This window comes from Ctenopharyngodon idella, chromosome 10 (assembly GCF_019924925.1).
Source record: "Ctenopharyngodon idella isolate HZGC_01 chromosome 10, HZGC01, whole genome shotgun sequence".
Taxonomy (NCBI): domain Eukaryota; kingdom Metazoa; phylum Chordata; class Actinopteri; order Cypriniformes; family Xenocyprididae; genus Ctenopharyngodon; species Ctenopharyngodon idella.
Window position 1 is genome coordinate 2,368,292 of NC_067229.1, and position 20,056 is coordinate 2,388,347.

At 36.3% G+C, this 20,056-nt stretch overlaps 1 protein-coding gene across 1 annotated transcript in view; it reads right to left on the reverse strand.

The window, feature by feature from the left end:
• Positions 1-788: 788 nt before the first annotated feature.
• kdm4b (lysine (K)-specific demethylase 4B) overlaps positions 789-20,056 on the reverse strand; it is a 51,416-nt gene continuing 32,148 nt past the window's right edge. Inside the window, exons 13-22 of the mRNA XM_051910741.1 lie at positions 18,248-18,426; positions 17,788-17,989; positions 10,209-10,285; positions 10,071-10,126; positions 9,859-9,967; positions 6,005-6,190; positions 5,764-5,931; positions 5,386-5,505; positions 3,219-3,311; positions 789-3,022 (exon numbers count right to left, since the gene is read on the reverse strand). Coding sequence (XP_051766701.1) covers positions 2,681-3,022; positions 3,219-3,311; positions 5,386-5,505; positions 5,764-5,931; positions 6,005-6,190; positions 9,859-9,967; positions 10,071-10,126; positions 10,209-10,285; positions 17,788-17,989; positions 18,248-18,426 — 1,532 coding nt within the window. The 3' untranslated portion in view covers positions 789-2,680. The remainder of the gene's footprint in view (positions 3,023-3,218; positions 3,312-5,385; positions 5,506-5,763; positions 5,932-6,004; positions 6,191-9,858; positions 9,968-10,070; positions 10,127-10,208; positions 10,286-17,787; positions 17,990-18,247; positions 18,427-20,056) is intronic.

Below are 20,056 nucleotides of genomic sequence, written 5' to 3' on the forward strand. Positions count from 1 at the left end.
GCTGTGTCTCTAAATATCTCCGAGCGTAAGAGGATTCATAACTTTATCAACAGTTAGTGTGCGACTGCCACAGTCTGTCTAACGGTGTGGTGTATTATGGGAACTACAGTGGCGCCAAACAAATCCTGACGTTTCATTTTAGTTGTGCAAAACAATTAGACGATATTTTAAAAGCCTAATTGTTTTTTAATCAGATAAAGGCACATTTAGAACAGCTAAATGTCAATGAGGGTTCGATTTGACAAAATAACTCTCAACCAGATTAATGTTTTTGCCTTGGATGATTCATGGCATTTTTTTAAAAAGTTTATTTTTAATAGCGCTGGTCTCCGAGAAAAGCTTTTAATCTGTTCGATTGTGATCATTTGCAATTATTAAACAGCAATTTACTGACCTCTGAACTTCAGAAGAGGACTTGGGTGGAGTTTTCATAATGCCATTTATAAAAACTAAGCATTTTCAAGAGCAAAAGTGCATTGACACACTTATAGATGCATTTCCATGACCTTCACGGTTGTTTGTGATTACTGGATAAGTATTTGAAGAACCACTTTAATTAAATTTGAGAAAGCTGACTAATTTGTGAACTGGTTCAGCTGATTCGTTATGAAGAACCAGGTCAAAAAATGATTCAGTCATAAATCAGACATCACTACATGCACATCACTGCAGTCAATTGAATATATTTACTTCACTAGAAACTTACTTTTAGTTTTATTCATTTATTATTAATTTAAACCAGGTTTTTCATGGCTTTACCAAGAAAATAAACACAGTTGAACACAAAGCACAGTTTCACTTCACATTTTATTAGAATCTTTCCTAGTAGGCCTACTTCTGAACAGATAAACATTTTCCATCATCAGTATGCAAGCTGTGGTGGGTTATTTCATTAAACTTGCCTCTTGTGAAGTTTCTGTGTTAATGCAAGGCAGAAACCCCAGGAACAGAGGAGTACAAATGCCATCGACACACTGTGTCTAGCCTTAGAGTGGCCTTAGGCGTCACTGACAGGTGGAAAACAATCAGTCGTGAGACGAGAACAACGGTTGTCACATCAAACGGAAGGCAAGAGGATGTGCTCGCAACAGTGTGAGAGGTTCTAACCTCAGTACGCACTTCGTCCCTAAAGATTCATGATCTCCGAGGTGTAGTTCGGATTATAAAACATGTTCTTATTAAAAAAACAAATGGGTCAAAATGAAAGCAGGAGGAATAACAGTATGAAAAATAAAAGTATGAGATGAGGATAAGTGGGGGAAGTAAAGAAAAAGAAGGGCTGTCAACGCAATTCATTTTTGAAATGTCTATTTAATGTTTGACTCGTTAACCACGATAATGTCTCAATTTGGGGAATTTAATGCATTAATTTATCCCATGTCTTGTACAATTCTCCGATATCTTTGGCATGCTAAAGCGATTCTGTCTGGAAATGTCTCGGAGTGTCTCATACGAGCGTTTGTCTCTGAATGAATCGAGTGGGCGGGCGTCGGAGCAAATTCTCAATGCTATCTGGACGACAAACCTGCAAGTACTGGCGATGGAGGTCTCACAAGACTAAACAACGAATGGGGAAACAACAAAAAGGAGAAAAGAAATCCGAAGCGACAACCAGACCCTTTATTTGAATGTGGCATGGCATTTGATAAGACTCTAGAAGTTACACTGAAGAATTTTCAGTTTCGTGAGCAGGACGTCTAGTATGTACACCTCACCATGGGTCACCTGACCCGGAGCGCCCCTCAGTAGTCTAAGACCTCTATAGCACCTTGAGAAGGCGGATTGCGTATCTGTTTAACATCACCTATGACTATATGCTTAAATGTACGCCACTTCAACCTCTTGAATAGAAAGGATAAATTCAACTTTTTTTTTTTCATATTCCAACATTATGTTGCAAAGTTTCACCAAAATAAAAATCAATAAAAATAAAAATCATAACAACAGTAATTATAATAATAAAAAAACAGACAAGGTGAATAGTATTCCATATAAACATCTACCAAGTATGCTACAAAAACAAATCCAATCATCTGGCGCTGAAAAACTCTTTATCGTTGATTATAGTCGATAGAAGAATACATGAAGATGCGCAAATCTATCGAAACACATGTGTGCGCTAACTGAAAACAGTAGCTTCGGATGCTGTCATAATTGTGATTTTCTTTATACAAATATTAAATCTATATGTGACAAAAGACATTTAAATACTTGTTAAATCCCATGAGCCCTGCTAAAACTTCCTGTGACTCCCCCGAACACTTGAGTACAGAGAAAAATACCTGAACCTGTACAGATATAGACTGTGTTTGATCTGTGACCGGGTAGCGTAATGTTTTGGCTTGTTAGAAAAATATTTAGCACTCGTTAGAGAAAAAATCAGGTATAAAGTAAACAGCACAAACAGTAAATGATTATTCCATCTGAAAACTTTCCGTTTCGTGAAAGAGGCGGAGCGAGGGATCATGAAAAGGGGTCCGAAGAATGTGGCGTCCCCCAAGGCTCTGTACTGGGTCCGTTTCGGCTTCAGTCTATAATGACACACATGCGTCCCACGCGCACCGTACATGGGTGGGAGACTCAGATTAGCACGACAGCGAATAAATGAAACAAAGACATGCAGTGGATGAATTTAAAGTCAGTAAGCATTGACGAATAGCTGCTAGCGCAAAGCTGCGCTTCAATACATCGGCTCAACACCTTGTTCGCCCTCGTCTGGAGGAAAGTCCGTGTTGAGGAGAGACTCCATGTAGGCTATGTAGCTGGAGCTGTGGGTGTAACTCTCGCTGGGTTCCGGGGCAGGAAGTGTGGGCGCTGAGACAGGAAGTGTGGCAGGTGGCAAGCAAGGAGCAGTGCTGGTGTTCGGAGTAATACTAGCGGGCAGGAAAGCGGTGACTAATTCCGGAGGTAGTGCTGAGGGCTCGATGGCTAGCGTGGGTGGCGGTGTTGGCAGACGTGGGCGTTTTGCGGCCAGTGGTTCGTCTGACGATTGGGCCTGAGGTTGCTGTTGGTTCACAGATGCCTGTCGATAAGAAAAAAAACAATTATCCTTCAGTGACGTCAATCAGAGCTCTCAAAATATGCTTTGTTGCTGCATTGTTAGCTTGAAAAACCTTCTAGTTTGACAAACACGAAAGTGTTAAACTTTGACTTTTGGTTGATGAATTCTGTGTGCAGAAACATACGGTACTCGGCCTGAAGTGAATTAAAGCACTTACCAGACGAGACATGACCCTCTTGGGCAGCTCCTGGTCCAGAGAGTGAATCTCACTGCGCTTCAGTAAGAGCTGCGTCTCGTCCTGAAACTCCACCTGGAAAGAAATGCGGTCAGTTTAGACTCCTCAGATCCTTCACTGCTCTTGGAACCAAATTATTTGATGCAATCCAGAAGTTAAAGCTACTAGTGTCGATTCAAAGCTTGTGTGTCAGTTTGCTCAGCAGCCACCTTACTAACACCCTTGGGAAGCTATTTTCCAGTTACACAAGTACAGCTCCATCTACGTAAATCTACAAAGTGTTTGGGCAGATTACATTTAGCACATACAATTTAATAAAACTTGTAATTTACAAACATAAAACTAATATATATATTAGTTTCTAACTCCATGCACAGGAATTACTTGCGTAATGCTAAACCTAATGCCAATGCTGTTGATAGAGCTGTAAAAACTGCATTTAACCCAGGATATTTCTTTACAACTCTTATTTTTGGAAAGAGAGAGCAACCAACATAACAAGCTCCAAACTTTCAACCAGTCTGCAATCAACACCCTATTCCAGATCAATTCCCAATGGCTTCAAGACCTGTCAGACTTCCAGACATCCAGTTACAGATCGCCTGGGGTGGGTGGGAGAACATTTGGCGCGTCTAGCAAAGGTACATGTGACGTCATTGAACTGATCCGTGGTTGTTATGGAGTGCCGTGACTCACACGGCTCTGATAAATAATGGAGTCTTGTGGCGGAGGAGAGAATCAAACGGTTCGTTAATGCTGACAGAGGAGTCTCTCAAGAGTTCAGCCGAGCAATGAAACACTGTATCGAGTGTGTGTGTGTGTGTTTGGGTTTTAATGAGAAAGAATCTGACGTGAACCAAAACTAGTTCTTCCAATGTGTCAAACAATGTATTAACATAGTTTGGTAAGCCTCATTTTAAGGAAAAAAACTGAAAAAGCATGTTTCGATTTAGCTTTTTAGTAGTTTCTGAGTCACCTTTCCATCAAAATGTGACCCAAATGTAAGGAAAAACATCATCCCATCCCTGCACAAGAACACAAAAGCACTTCCTGTGATGGAGTGTCGCATGTACGAGAAATAGCAGATGAATGGCGGTCTACTCTCGCTGTCTGCGGTCCATCACACCTCATAAGCTTCATGTACAGACTCCATAAATCCCCCAAGCGGCACATATGCCTAGTTTTCTCATTTTCCCATTAATCTCTCCTCCCTTTTGCTCAAGACATCAGTAGCTTCTCTGTGTACAGGGAAAGCAAACTTAACACCAAATATGGACTCATGAAAGACTCGGATAAAGGCGGGAATCAAAAGAAAGTTAACTTAAAGATTCAGTTTCCTAACCTAAAAATCGGGTGACACTGTGGGGCTCTACTAGTCTATATACAAAACACACAAACTATAAATAAATAAATCAATTAAAAAAGTTATTCTATTTATTAAATAACTTGTAATTAACATGAATTAACTGTACTAAAGTAGAAGCCAAACAAATAAAACAAATCGATCGAATCAAAAGCGGACGATGCTAAATACAGGTGTAAACAGGGTCTAAAACGTTTTGAGCTTGTCCTCTTTCGACCACTTCCAGAGGTAGTCAAAAACGCATTCGACCGGATTGCTTTCATAGTGTAAATGCTCATGTGATAGAATGCCACAAAAGACCGCCTACTGACCTAATTCGTAAACATTATGGGAAGCGCTCTAGCCAGACGGGATTTAAACTTTGTCAGCTGAAGACCCAAGTTTGGTTTGAAGACGAAAAATGTACCAAGCACAATGTTCTCTCACCATTCCTGATTTCTAACACACACTCACAGCGTTCGCCTGCTCTTGCGGCTGTGTGTTTTCTCCAGTCGCGTTCATAAGTAAATTGTGCAAGCTTATATCATCTATTAGATCGAAAGATCTGAAAAAGCCCATACATTTACTCATCGACCCTTCCCTCAAAGAAATCAGGACAGAAGTGGTTGAAAGTGGACAAAAGAGACAGGATTAAAACACCAGGTGTAAACGGGAATGTGTCTACTTCATCCACTTGTGATCCGATAGACCAAAACGCATCTTGTAAACAGGGCCAAAATCTCTTTATCAAAGCACTGGAAAAAGAAATGTGGATAAATAAATACAAAAATAAGAAGTCACAATTACCTGGTAGTATCGGTGGACGTGTTCCTTGACAAAAGACGCGTTGAGAATCCGTCCGTCGATTGTCTTGACCACCACAATTTCGCCCTGTTCTGGAGGGCCGTTCCGCAGGCAGTCATGACTCTGAGACACAGAAATTAAAGAGACGATAAATCAAATCTGATTGGATGAGCCAAATGAATGCACCGAAGCCACTTGGCAACCACAACAACCTACAATTAGATTTCAACCAATCAGCATCCAGGACCAGAACTATGCTTTTATAAGGCAATAAGCCACAAGAGGCCATACATTACAGCGATTTTATCATGACTAAGGAGGTTTTAGCAACTAAAAACTTGAATATGTTGAAGATAATATTTGTTGGTGTGTTTAGCTCACCAGCAGGTTCTCTGGGAAGACGTTATCACAGTAGGAGCCGTCGTCAAAGTTGACTTCGTAGTAGTTCTGCGTGCCGATGCCGGTGATGGTGCAGCGATAGAACCAACCATTGCTGTTCCTCCCGATGACCTCCTGACCCAGAGACAACTCGCGGGAGCCGCTTTTGACCTGTAACGGAGGCAAACCTTTAGTTTGAGGAACACTGTGGTCTCATTTTAGAGTGTTAACCAAGGCTACGCACCTTATGATTGGTCTGTTTGTGTTTGTGGCAGGTGACGGACACCACGTACGGCCAATCGTCCGGCTTCATGACGACTCCGGCGAGGAGGGCGCAGGTGACGTGGAAAGACGTGGAGCAGTTGTCCAGCGAGCACTGGATACACGCGCCGAAGATCTGCTTAGTCGTCTTGTGGCAGTAGACGCACTTCTGAAAATCGTAATGAGGAAATATGAAATGTCATTTACATGATAAATAGGATATTCAACTAGATAAAAAAAGTTGATCAAGACAAACTTTGAATTTGGCTTGAGAAAGCCTGACCAGAAAGTGTATAAAAGTCTGAAAAGCTTGAAGTTTGAAGGTTTTCAGTTTGAAGTTTAAAGTAGTTTTAAAAGGGATTCAAGGCGTTTCATACAAGTATGATGAATTAATGCTAAATAGCTATTTGGCTAATGGCGAACAGCTAAATAAAAAAAGAACAGATTCAGAAGCAGAGCGGCTTGCATTTCAATAAAAGATTACAAATATGAACAATTATTCATGTGCAAACTATAATAAACACCAGAAAAGATTAAGCAGAATGAACAAACTAAAAGAAGGAAAGAATAAAAAAGGACGAAAGGAACAAAAAAAAAAAATGAAAGGAATATATAAATAAAAGAATGAACTAAAGAAACAAATAATGACAAAATGGAAAAACAAAATTAAAAAACAAACAAAAGAAAAAACAATGGAACAAATGAATGAACAAGCAACAAGTGCATTAACGAAAACAAAAAAGTGCAAAATTATAATCAACAAGGAAATTTAAACATGAAATATTAATGGTGACCAGAAGTCAGACATATGAACATTACGAAAGGTTTATGAAAAAAATAAAGAAGGAAAGAAACAAAAAGAATAAGACGGAAGAAACGAAATAAGAATAAACATAAGAAAAAACAACAACCAAGAAATGAGAGAGAACAAAAACAACAAAACAAGTAACAAGTAAATGAACCAAAACAAACAAAAAAGTGCAAAAGTATAAACAAGAAGGAAAGTAAACATCTCGTTTAACTACTGTAATGACGGGGTTTTCAGTGAGAAAAAGTGACTTTATCCATCAGAAAATGGAGCCTGAGGCAAATGTGAGTTTGCTAATTCGATGCTAAATAGATATTTGGCTATTGGTTATAACATTATTTTCATGTGTCAGCTGCTGAAAAGGAAAGTCATTTCAAGAGCGCAGCAGCTTACATTTCCATGAAAAGGAACATTTATTAATAGTGAACAACAATAAAAACACCAGAAATGTTCACATGCAGAAATTAGGGCTTATTTTGAGGCAAATGAAGTCAATGAGCAGTTGATTGTTTAAGACTGAGCCATTTTTATGTGAATATCCTCTGAATGGAAAACATTTTGCTTCATCATTCCCTCTTTCTTTGTGTCTGTTCTTCCCCGTCTCTCTCCTCTTCTCCTCTATTTCCCCATAAACCACCTCCAAACACACAAACACACACACGGCGCACGGACACAGGGATATCGACGGGAATAAAAATTCTTTATTAAATTGTCAATACTTCATTTCAGCCCCCTGTGGCCAAGCGGCCATAATGTACGACGGCCTTTTGATGTGGCGCCGGCTCGGAAATATTTCATCGGCTGGTGAAAGGCTCTGATTTATCATTCCTCAGGGATTGATCACAAGACAGGCCAACGGACAAGGGAAGGGAAAAAATATGTGATTTACGAGCATCAACCTCTCAGTTATTTATTCATACATCAAGACCTGGCGTCCATTTTGTGTTGCAGTGAGCGAGAAGAGACTTCCTTTTAATCTACAATATGACACCATTTCTTCAACTTGTTCTAGTGTGCAAATAATGAGAATAAATGTTTGATGTTCACATGAACATTCGCAACATGATGACAAAGCTACTGTGTCATTGATTTGCTCCAAACCTGATCTTTTCCACAAGCTGAAGTCAGACGTATGAACATTATGAGAGGTTTATGATGAAAGAACGAAACAAAAAGAACGAAAAAAAGACAAAACAAACAAAAGAAGAATGAACAAAAGAAAAAAACAATAATGATAGACCCGAATGGAATAAACAAACAAAAACTGAGAACAAACAAACGAATGAGTGAAAAAATAAATTAACTAAAACAAACAAAAGTGAAAAATACCAATAAAAGAAATAAAGAATGAAATAACGAAAGAATCAAGCACCAACACAAGAACAAAGGAATAGGAAACAGAAAGAACAAAAAGTAGAAAAGAAAGAAAACAAATAGCAAAAGGATGAAAGAAAAAAGCACAAACGAAAGAGTGAACAAAAGAAACAGAAAAAAAGAACAAACAAAAGTAGAAGAAAAAAACAAACAGCAAATAAAAAGAATGAAAGAAAAAAGCAAAAAACGAGAAAAACACCAAAAAACACCAAAAGAAACAAAAAATGAAAGAAAAAAAAGCACAAACGAAAGAAAGAGTGAACAAAGAAATGGAAACAGAAACAAACAAAAGTAGAAAAGAGCAAAAAACGAAAGAAAAGAAACAGCAAATAAAGGATGAAAGAAAAAAGCACAAACGAAAGAAAGAGCGAACAAAAGAAACAGAAAAAGAAAGACAAACATAAGTAGAAGAAAAAAAAACAGCAAATAAACAGAAAAAAGCACAAACGAAAGAGCAAACAAAAGAAACAGAAAAAGAAAGACAAACAAAAGTAGAAAATAACAAAAAATGAAATTAAAAACGAATGCAAGAAAAAGCACAAACAAAAGAAAGAGTAAACAAAATAAACAAAGAACAAACAAAAGTAAAGAACAAGAAATGAAAGAAAAAACAAACAAAAGAAAGAGTGAACAAAAGAAACAAAGAACAAAGAAAAGAACAAAAAATGAAAGAAAACAAAGAGCAAATAAAAATAGAAGAAAAATGCACAAATGAAAGAAAGAGCGAACAAAACAAACAAATGTAGAAAAGAACAAAAAGAAAAGAAAACAGCAAATAAAAACAGAATGAAAGAAAAAGCATGAACGAAAGACTGAACAAAAGAAACAAAAGTAGAAAGGAAAAACAGCAAAAGAAACAAAGAATGAAAGAAAAAAGCACAAACGAAAGAAAGAGTGAACAAAATAAACAAACGGAAAGAACAAAAAAGTAGAAAAGAACAAAAAACGAAGAACAAACAGCAAATAAAAAAGAAAGAATGAAAAAAGCACAAATGAAAGAGTGAACAAAAGAAACAGAAAGAACAAACAAAAGCAGAAAAGAACAAAAAACGTAAGAAAACAAACAGCAAACAGAAACAAAGAACGAAAGAATAAAGCACAAAGGAAAGCAGGAAAGGAAACAGAAGGACATGTATGAAGGAGTGAAGCACATTTTTAATTCAATCATGTGCTGAACGACCCCACAGGAGATGATCTGGTCTCACTGATGTCACTTGTGGTTTGGCTTCTGTGTTTGAGCACCGCTGCAGTGTTTGAGCGCGCTCAGACGTGCGGCGGAGGAGGAGAAACCTGCCTATATAATCAACGCACTTCATTTAGCACAGCGAGGAGCCACACCTGATTATTCAGGCATTCCACATCATTAATAATGCATCATTCCCTCTGAGAGAGAAGTACAACTACAGAACAAGAAAACTGAACAAATGAAGAGAACGAATGAACTACACAAAAGAAAGAAACAAAATAATGATCATAAGGGTAAAAAAAGAAGAATGAAAAAGCAGAACACAACGAAACAAATCAATGGATGCAAACGAACGGAGAAGTATGAATCAAAGCAAAAAAAAAAAAAAAAAAAACCTGTTTGTTGCGTGTCTTTGAATAAAGTTAAACTGGACAGTAAACGAAGTGAAAGAGGTGAAAGGGTCGCTCACCAGACTCTTCCTGGTGTCGGGGACGGCGGTGACGTCCACAGGCTCTCGCTCCACAGCGTTGACGAAACGAACCTCGGCCACGGCGACAGCACAGATCACGTGAACCCATCTACGGACAGGAAAACAAACGCTTGGTTTACATGTAAAGTTTTTCAAATTAGCATGAACAGATGCCCGTGTAGCTACTCGTAATAGAGTTTAAGATATTAGACCTGTCATCTGTGGTTTTCTTCAAAGCTCCTCCTCTTAAACTGCACAAACAGCAGGCCTGCAACGATTAAACCAATCATGAACGCAACGCTTTAACGCGACAATAAACGTGTCACATGTGAACGCTGTTCAATACTTACGGCTGTCCACTCCATCGAGGAACATCGAGAACACATCCAGCCTTCCTGTTTCGTGTCGGGGTTGACGCCGTAACAACCTGGCGGAAGAGAGAACGAAAACGTTATTTATTAAACATATTCTGTGTGATTCACCAGTGTACGTTATTTTCGAAGATAAAACAGTTTCTGTAGTTTTCTAGCAAAAAAATACATCTTTCTCCGGCAGAGTTTGATACGAAAAGAATGAAGAAAAAAAATTAACGAATGAAAAGACGAAAGAAACAAAAGAGAGAGAACAGAGAGAACAAATAAACGAGAAAAAAATGAACAAATTAATTAAAACAAAAGTAGAAGCCAAATAGAAAAACAAATGAAAAGAAAACAATCAACAAACGAAACAAAGAATGAAGGAAAAAAGCACAAACGAAAGTATAAAAGAAAGAAAAGAAATCAACACAGAACGAACAAACAAATAAATGAACGAAAAACGTAAAAAACTAACAAAGCAAAAATGTATTAAAGATATTGTATGATGATTCACTAGTGTACGCTGTTTTAAAAAATGGCCACAGGGACAAATAACACATTTATTGACCAATAACAGCCTAGCACACTTCTTTAAAGATCTAATTAAATCACAATGAATAAAATCAGGTCATCCTACCGAATATTCAGATTCGGTATACATTGTGTTTTACGCAAATTAAACATGTCACAAAGGTCGTCTCAATGCATTGGTCATTAAACAAGTTTTAGATGCAAATAAGTCATATTACGAAAGATGAATGTGTAACGAAGGACGTTTCAAGTCATTAATCGAAAACGTAAATAAAATTTAAAAACTCAATAATTACGGTTACCAAGGCTGAATACTCAGATGCAAATAAGTCAAATTACAAAAAATTAATGTGTTACGAAGGACGTTTCAAGTCTTTAATAGAAAAATGTAAATAAAATTCAAACTTTATGTTTGGAAAAACTCAATTATGGTCGACAGCTAAATATTCAGTTTGAAATAAGTCATATTACAAAAAATTAATGTGTTACGAAGGACGTTTCAATTCATGAATAGAAAAACGTAATTTTAAAATTTAAAAACTCAATGATTACAGATACCAACACTGAATATTCAGATGCAAATAAGTATATTATGAAAGATGATTGTGTACTGAAAGACATTTAAAGCCATTAATCAAAAATGTAAATAAAATTTAAAAAACTCAATAATTAGTTACCAACGCTAAATACTCAAATGTAAATACTAAATGTCAAATTACAAAAAAATGAATGTGTTACAAAGAACATTTCAAGTCATTAATCAAAAATGTAAAAAAAAAAAAAAACCTCAACGATTACAGATACCAACACTGAATATTCAGATGCAAATAAGTCATATTACAAAAAATGAATGTGTTACGAAGTACGTTTCAAGTCATTAATCGAAAAAACGTGAATGAAAATTTATAAACTCAATGATTACGGTTACCAATGCTGAATATTCAGATGCAAACAAGTCATATTACAAAAGATGAATTTGTAATGAAGGACGTTTCAAGTTATTAATCGAAAACAAAATTTTTTTTTATTTTTATTTTTTTAAATCAACAATTACAGATACCAACTCTGAATATTTAGATGCCAATAAGTTATATTATGAAAGATGAATGTGTAACGGAAGACATTTAAAGCCATTAATGGAAAATGTAAATAAAATTTAAAAACTCAACGATTACGGTTACCAATGCTTTATATTCAGATGTACATAAGTCAAATTACAAAAAATGAATGTGTTACGAAGGACGTTTCAAGTCATTATTTGAAAAACGTAAATAAAATGTTAAACTTCATGTTTGGAAAAACTCAATGATTATGGCTACAATCGCTGAATATTCAGTTGCAAATAAGTCAATTTCATGTCAATTATCGAAAAACGCAAATAAACTTCACGTTTGGAAAAACCGAACAATTATGGCCGACACGGCTGAATGTTGAGTTGGAAATAAGTCATATTACAAAAAATGAATGTGTTACTATGGATGTTTCAAGTCTCTTTTACACCTTTATGTTTTCAACCAATTAAACAAATGTAGAAAATGTACTCAAAACTAAAACACTGAAACTCAAGGATGACGTCACCGCAGCAGCAGCGAGCAGCGATATCGTCTGAAGGTGTTTGTCGTTGCACAGCGTTCAAGAACCTGCTGTTTCCTGTAATTACACCAGGCACCCTTCGATTGCAAGGCACAAAAGTGGACTGTGATATTGTGCGAGCGATCCTTTTAGAAGAACGCTCCAGCTGGAGGTGAAAGCTCACAGAAATGGAAAGCTCGTTTTGACATGCTGTCATTTCCCCCTCGTCCCCGTCTTATCGAAATCACCAGCTTTCAGCAGCTGTGCCCACCTCATCCGCGCCAGGTAAACACTAACAGCGGGAACCGTGCGTCCAAGCCCAGCTCCAGCCGTAATGGCCTCCGCCACGGCAGACGGGATACAAATACGGCCTCCGGGCATTAGTTTAATGTGCAACACGCACACATGAGCGCAAACACGCGCTTACACACGTTCAGGAAAGTCATTTTCATAACCGCTGGAAGAATGTTTGTGAGTTCAAGCGCTTACGAAACCAGGCTGGCAGAAAATAGCATCAAGAAATGAGGAGGCAAAGACAGCACAACTAACAAGCTGTCTTTCACTTCACGGCCCGTTCTTCAAGGCTTCGGAGGCAAACAAGCTAGAGATGTTGTTGTTGGTGGTGTTTTTTCCCCTAGAACGGTTCGATCGGCAGATCCTTCGCCTACAGAACTGGTCAAAAGTTTGGACACATTACAATTTTTAATGTTTTTGAAAGAAGTCTCTTCTGCTCACCAGAAAAAAAAACTGTAATATTCTGAAATATTATTACAATTTAAAATAATGGTTTTCTTTTTTCTGTGTAATTTATTTCTGTGATCAGAGCTTAATTTTCAGCATCATTCCTCCATTCTTCAGTGTCACATGATCCTTCAGAAATCATTTTGATATGCTGATTTATTATCAATGCAGGGCTCCATTTTGTGACATTTTTTCCTGCTAGTGTGACTATTTGTTAGAGGTTGCACTGGTGCGACCACCACATTGCACAACTGATAAGAGCTGCCATATGAGTTGTTTCATATAATAAACATCAAATGGCAAACAAAATGAAAGTGAAACGAAACAGCGCTACTCGTTTGAGCTGTGCAGCACTTGTTTATCAGTTGCGCCAATCTCGATCACGTGACACTGTTTACTACACACCACTGGGAGATCCAGTGAGAAAAGAGTTTGAATCCGCTGCAAAAATTAATAACATCTCTGAGAGATCTAGTGGGAAGCGTTCAAATTCAGCGCAGGATTCTCTGCTTTAAACCACAGATGTCAGATCAACCAGCGCTGACGTGGAAAACAGGAGAAACACTGTGCCACGAACAAGTTAAGGCTCCTCAGTCCACAAATCACCATGGATTTAATGTAGTAACGCTTCCACAAACTATGGTATTTTGGCAGAAATACTTGAATGCTTTTACATTATTAATTTCAGGGTTCATGCAAACTCTTGAGAGTGAATTTCAAGCACATTTCAAGGACTTTTTAAAGTGCTTCACAGTTTTTCCAGCACTTAAAAGCTCTAAATATTATCCAATTTTAATGGTTTTTTGAATGTGATGATTTTTAAAACTAAAAGTTTAAAGACGTAGGAAAACTAACACTTCTAGGCAAACTATTTTTTTTTAAAGACATGAAATTACCACTAGATGGCAGCAGAGAAGCACTTATTGACTCCCTAATATATGGAAAAGTAGGAAAAGTCTCATGAAAAACAAAAACTTTTTCAAATTGTGACTGAATTACACTGAAAGCAGGTAATAAGTGCTCCTTTTATAATCACTGAAGCTGTCGGTCAGTTCAGTTTGGTACATTTAACACCCTCGAGTTGGCGGTCGCGCTGACGATACCACCTCGCTTTTTTTCTTATCAGTGTGAAAGAGACTCAAAATACTCTGTCAATTTTGGACATACAATTAAGTTATACACTGTGAAATGTCTCCTTTTATTTGTGTACACTCAGAGTAAAAACAAAGCGTTGTGCTTTTTGCAAAATAAAGAAAACTAACATGATGCGTGATCTGTCGTCTCTCTGAATGAAGTCCATTCTCAGAAAATGAACTGTAACTTAGTGAATACTAATTACACAAACATGAGACATACATCTAAAGAAATGTTGAAATGTTTTTGCACGTTACTGTTAAGTTATTTATTGGTAGGTTAATTAAGGTTATACTGGTAATCCATTATATTTGACTAATCAGAAAAAAATAAATAGAAATACAAGAAATTCTTTCTTTCTTTCTTTCTTTCTTTCTTTCTTTATTTGCTCAAGACCACCGAACAGACATGTGTGTTGGCTCTTTTGCCTCAGGCTGCCCATCAAGGCTTTGCCAAGCCAACATCAAAGTTTGTTTACAAACTTTATCTTCTAGTTTTATCTGCATCTCAATTCAAGCTTAGTGCTTTACTGTCAAGTTTCCAATGAATAAACATGTAATATTATTAGTAACTGCACATATTAATGCAAAACAATAGTAATATGATTAAATTACCTTTATGATTTTTTAAAAAAAAAATTCATTTAAACAGGATTCATTTAAATTTTTATTAATCAATGAATCCTGAAGTGTCATGTTCCCAAAAAAAATATTAAGCAGCACAACTGTTTCCAACATTTAGCATATTAGAATGATTTCCGAAGGATCATGTGACACTTAAGACTTAATGATGCTGAAAGTTCAGCTTTGATCACAGGAATAAATTACATTTCAAAGTATGATAAAAAAGAAAACCATTTTTTAAATTGTAATAATATTTCACCATATTACTGTTTTTTTTCTGTATTTTTGATCAAATAAATGCAGCCTTGATGTGCAATAAGAGAGTTCTTTAAAAAACATTAAAAATAGTAATGTTTACAAACTTTTTGACCGGTTCTGTACATTTTAGACAGTAGTTCGTTTCACTTCACGGCCCATTCTTCCAGGCTTCGGAAGGCAAACAAGCTAGAGATGTTGTTGTTGGTGTTGGTTTTTCCCCTAGAACGGTTCGACCGGTGGATCCTTCGTGTACATTTTGGACAGTGGTTTGTTGTCGCCTCTACAAGAACCAGTCAAGGGAATCAGAGCGTTTAAAACACAGCAGGAGATCTGCTTTCCGTAGCTCTGGTGTTTTTGGGGGCCAAATTTACAGCATGGAGGCAAAAAATTTCAAGCAATAAGCGCAGAGGTCAAAACTTAAAGTGATTTCACCATTTTACGAATGACAGAACAAAAAAAAAGATAAAAACAACCAATATTGCAACTCTTGAAGAGAGTAATAACAATTAACAATTTTTCCAATAAGTAATACAGTAGGCTGTTTAACATAACTGATGCAGAAATATATATATAAGTCAGATGATGTATGAACACAGGCGCACATATATCAGTTATTTTAATCGAACGTGGGTCATCGGATGAGATTTACGAGCCAGAAATACCTGTTTTATAAGCTGAAGAAAGCTTGAGTGAAGGTATAATATGAGCAAGTGTGTTTATGACACAGTGACAACTTTAATTAGTTTGACAGAGTGAAAACAGAGTGACGGTAAACTGATTAGTGCAGCTAAAAGCAGACTAATACATGACGGCTCATCCCAGAGCAATCACACTTCATAAATCAGCCACGCAAACCGAACGAGTGCTTCACGCTCGGCGTAATGAACTTTAAAGAAGCCGACATACGGCGAGTCGTACTTTCGAATCTAACAACTCTGGAAAGTATCCAAGCGAAATGCTTGCGCTTTTTTTTTTTGGTACAGTGAAGTACATCCGTCGCTGTTTTGATGGTAAATATAATCATATATCACGGCCGGATGATTCTGGAAAACAAAAAAAACGTCAAGCAAAAGTTGAAGTGAAATAGTTTCATCTGAACTGTCATTTTCATTTAAACGGGCCAATCAGAGCGCGGTGTCACACTCGTACGTCCCAGTCACTCACACACACTCGTACTAATTGGCTACGCGGCTTAGACTCGCGCCGAAGAGAAACAAACCACTTTTGCGGTCTGTGTTTTCCTCTTCGGGAGGTTTTTTCTTTGCCCCTCTAAATAAATAACAGCACTGGAGTTCAGCCTGACTGACGGTAAATTGGCTGGAGTGACGTCTGAGTCTCCATAAGAGGCTCTCGAGGGCCCGGCGACGAGATAAAGAGGGAATCAGGGGCGTTTATTAATCAGAGGCACACTGCTCCTGACTGACACACAGAAATATGTGGATTGGCGTGAAGGTGGCAAATAAGCAGCTGGAGATACAAACGCAATTTTGAAGTGAACTACTACTTGTTTTAAGAGCAAGGCTGAGAGAACAATGAACACTAGTATTATCTGTCTGGAAACACATTTCATTTATCCAAACTAACCTACAGTACGTTTCAATATGTGGAAATATGACAAAAAAAATAATTATACACCTTGCTACAGAAAAACCAAAAGGTTCTTTTGACCTATATTATTAAAATATATATCATTTTTATTTATATTACTATGTTCTAAAAATAGATTAAATAGATTTTCACTCATCAAAAAAAGCTAATTTATTAAACAAACAAATAACAATGCTTAAAATATATTATATACATACATACATACATATATATATATATATATATATATATATATAACACATTTTATATTATATTACATTAAATATAATATAATATAATATTATAATATAATAATATAAATACATTTTATTATTATATTGATTATTTTACAGAAGAAAATAATAAAAATAATCCCTAAAGGTCCTATAATATAGTAATACAGTATATATATATATATATATATATATATATATATATATATATATAGACACGTACACAATTTTATTGATATTATTATATTATATAAATCCATATATTTATTATTCATTTTTAAAAAAAGAAAAAAAAAAAAAAAAAAAAAAAGAGAAGGGTTTGTTCTCCAAAGGAGGATTTTTTTTTTTTTTTTAAGTAATAATAAATATAATTAATTATTAATTTATTAATTAGTTAGTTTTCCTACGTCTTTAAACTTTCATTAATTATTACTATTATTATTATTATTATTATTATTATTATTATTCACATTATATAATTTTATTATATTCATATTAAGTAAATACATTCATTTATTCTTAATAATAAATAAACAATTAAAATTATAAATAAATTATTATAATAATTGCTTTTTGAAAACTAGCAAAGAAAATATGTATTTTTTTGTAAATATAGCAAAATCAGGATAAAAACATGCACATCACCGGCAAAAATATGCTCAAAGATGGGTGTTCGATCAAAAAATATTAATAAAAAGCAGAAAAAAAAGTCAGCACACCAAAGCTCCAAAAATAAGCAAAAAATTTTAATATAAGACTCACACGGGTTACGTTACGAGCACGCAGGCTCTTTGTCAGACTTTTAAATATATATATTTTGAATATATATATATATTTTTTTTTTTTTTAAATTTTTTCCTCCATGAGAAACAGGTGTGAGGTGTCTGAACTCACTTGCATGGACCTGTAGGCCGCAGCTGCCGCAGGACAGCAGGACGCTGGTGCCGTCGTCACCGATGTGGGAGTTTGACGGCAGGGGTTCAGTGTTCTCGGCACCGGCGCTGAAGCACATCTCTGGAACCAGCGGACGGGTGCGACACCCGACCCGGGACACCAGCCCGGACGTGTCCGAGGTGTGGAAGGGGTCCTTCGCAGGCTAAACACAGAAAAACACATGAGTGACGTCAGCATGTTAAAAAGGACCTAAAATAATTGATTTTCATGCTTGAATGTTCAAAAAACACATTTTTCTGTCAGTAACGCTCTGTTTACTTCCTGTCTCTATGAAGCCCCTCCTTCTGGTCGGCTGGACCAGTGTGTTGTGATTGGTCTAGCGCTTCTGATTTTATGCCGATAGTCAAAAGTCTGAATACGTGAGACTATCTCAGTGTTTTGACAGTGATGGATTCATTACCTGCGTGTACGGACAGAACAGCGTGCACACGGCGCAGTGGGGCTCGATGGTCGCCATGGCTGCGTTGAACTGCTTCTCGGCCAGGAAGTTTGGCGAGCGGTTCTGCCACAGGTTCTGCCACAGGTCCTTCTTGGTCTCCGGACCCACGCCTCCACCTACTGGCAGCCCTGAGTACAGCTCTACAGGAACACAGAGTCGACACACACGTGAGATTCACACATAATTAACACAAATAACTACATCTTCTTTACTAGATGGATGGATAGATGGATTTCTGCCTTATTAACACTGATAATACACATAGTTAAATGAAATTAAGTAAGTTAAATAGGGCTGAATGTTAGTGTTCTCCTCTTCCTGTCAATCGTGACTCTACAGACAGCAGGTGAAGATGTATTTTTGGAGCGTTTTGATGCCCCTCTGTCCTGTATTTTGCCCCCTGCAGTGACAGCGGGCGGTGCAGGTTTACAGCTGTCTGTCTGTTCATAACACACAGCACAGACAAATCAATAACCGTCTTTCAGCCGCTCGATTTTATAAAGCGCTTATTGTTTGTGGCTGCTTTCTTTCATACTTTATTGCTTTTGCTCTTTGTGCTCGCAAGTACACGCTTTCACAACAAACAAACCAGAACACTCTGAAATGAAATGTTCTAGAAACATTCATATTGTAAAAACTAATCTAACTTTTAACAACTTTCTCCTCACTTGAAAATTTACCATCAGACATTTATCTAGGATGACACGCATCTTTTCTCCATCTGGCAACAAAAGCATATTTCTCGTAGTACGTCTATTTATCTGTTCAAATGTGTATTTCTGCATTAAATACAACAATTTATGGGAGGTGTTACAAACATCACACAACCTTAAGAACATCATTCGATTTTTTGTATGTTATTTCGAATGTCTTTTTTTTTTTTTTTTCTCGATACGAACTTCATTTGAAAGATAAGCAAAACAATTTCATGAAAATCTTCAAAATTAACATAAGAACAGTTTTATGAACAATATATTTTAATTTTATACCGCCATCTGTAAAAGAGGAGCAAAACGAATTCGGGTAAATTTTCATAAGAGTTTACGCAAGAATGGTTGTACGATCAACCTTAAGAACATCATTAAAAAAAAAAGAAAGTATATTATTTCAAACACCATTTTTGAAACGTACATGCAAGAATGGCTTCATAAATATATGTACGTCATTCGATTTTAAGGACGTCATTACGAACTTCATTTGAAATTCATGAAAATCGTTCGTAAATATATTTTTACGTAAAATGTTGAATTGAATCTGACAACTAACATAGTTTTTAATAGTTTTACAAACAACTTAAAATATATATCATTCGGTATTACGACCGCCATCTGTAAAAGAGGAGCAAAACGAATTCGGGTAAATCTTTCGTAACAGTTTACGCAAGAATTGTTGTACGAACAATCTTAAGAACATCATTAGACATTTTTTTATATTATTTCAAACATCATTTTTGAAACGTGTACACAAGAATGGCTTCATAAATTTACTTCCACCATTCGATTCTAAGGACGTCATTACAAACTTCATTTGAAACATGAGAAAAACAAGTTCATGAAAATCTTTCGTAAATACATATCTTACGTAAAAAGTTTAATTTAATTTGATAATTAACAGTTTTTAATAGTTTTACGTACAATTTAAAATATATATAATTCGATTTTACGAACGCCATCTGTAAAAGAGGAGCAAAACGAATTTGGGTAAATTTTTCGTAACACAAGAATGTTTGTACGAACAATCTTAAGAACATCATTAGACTGTTTATGTATT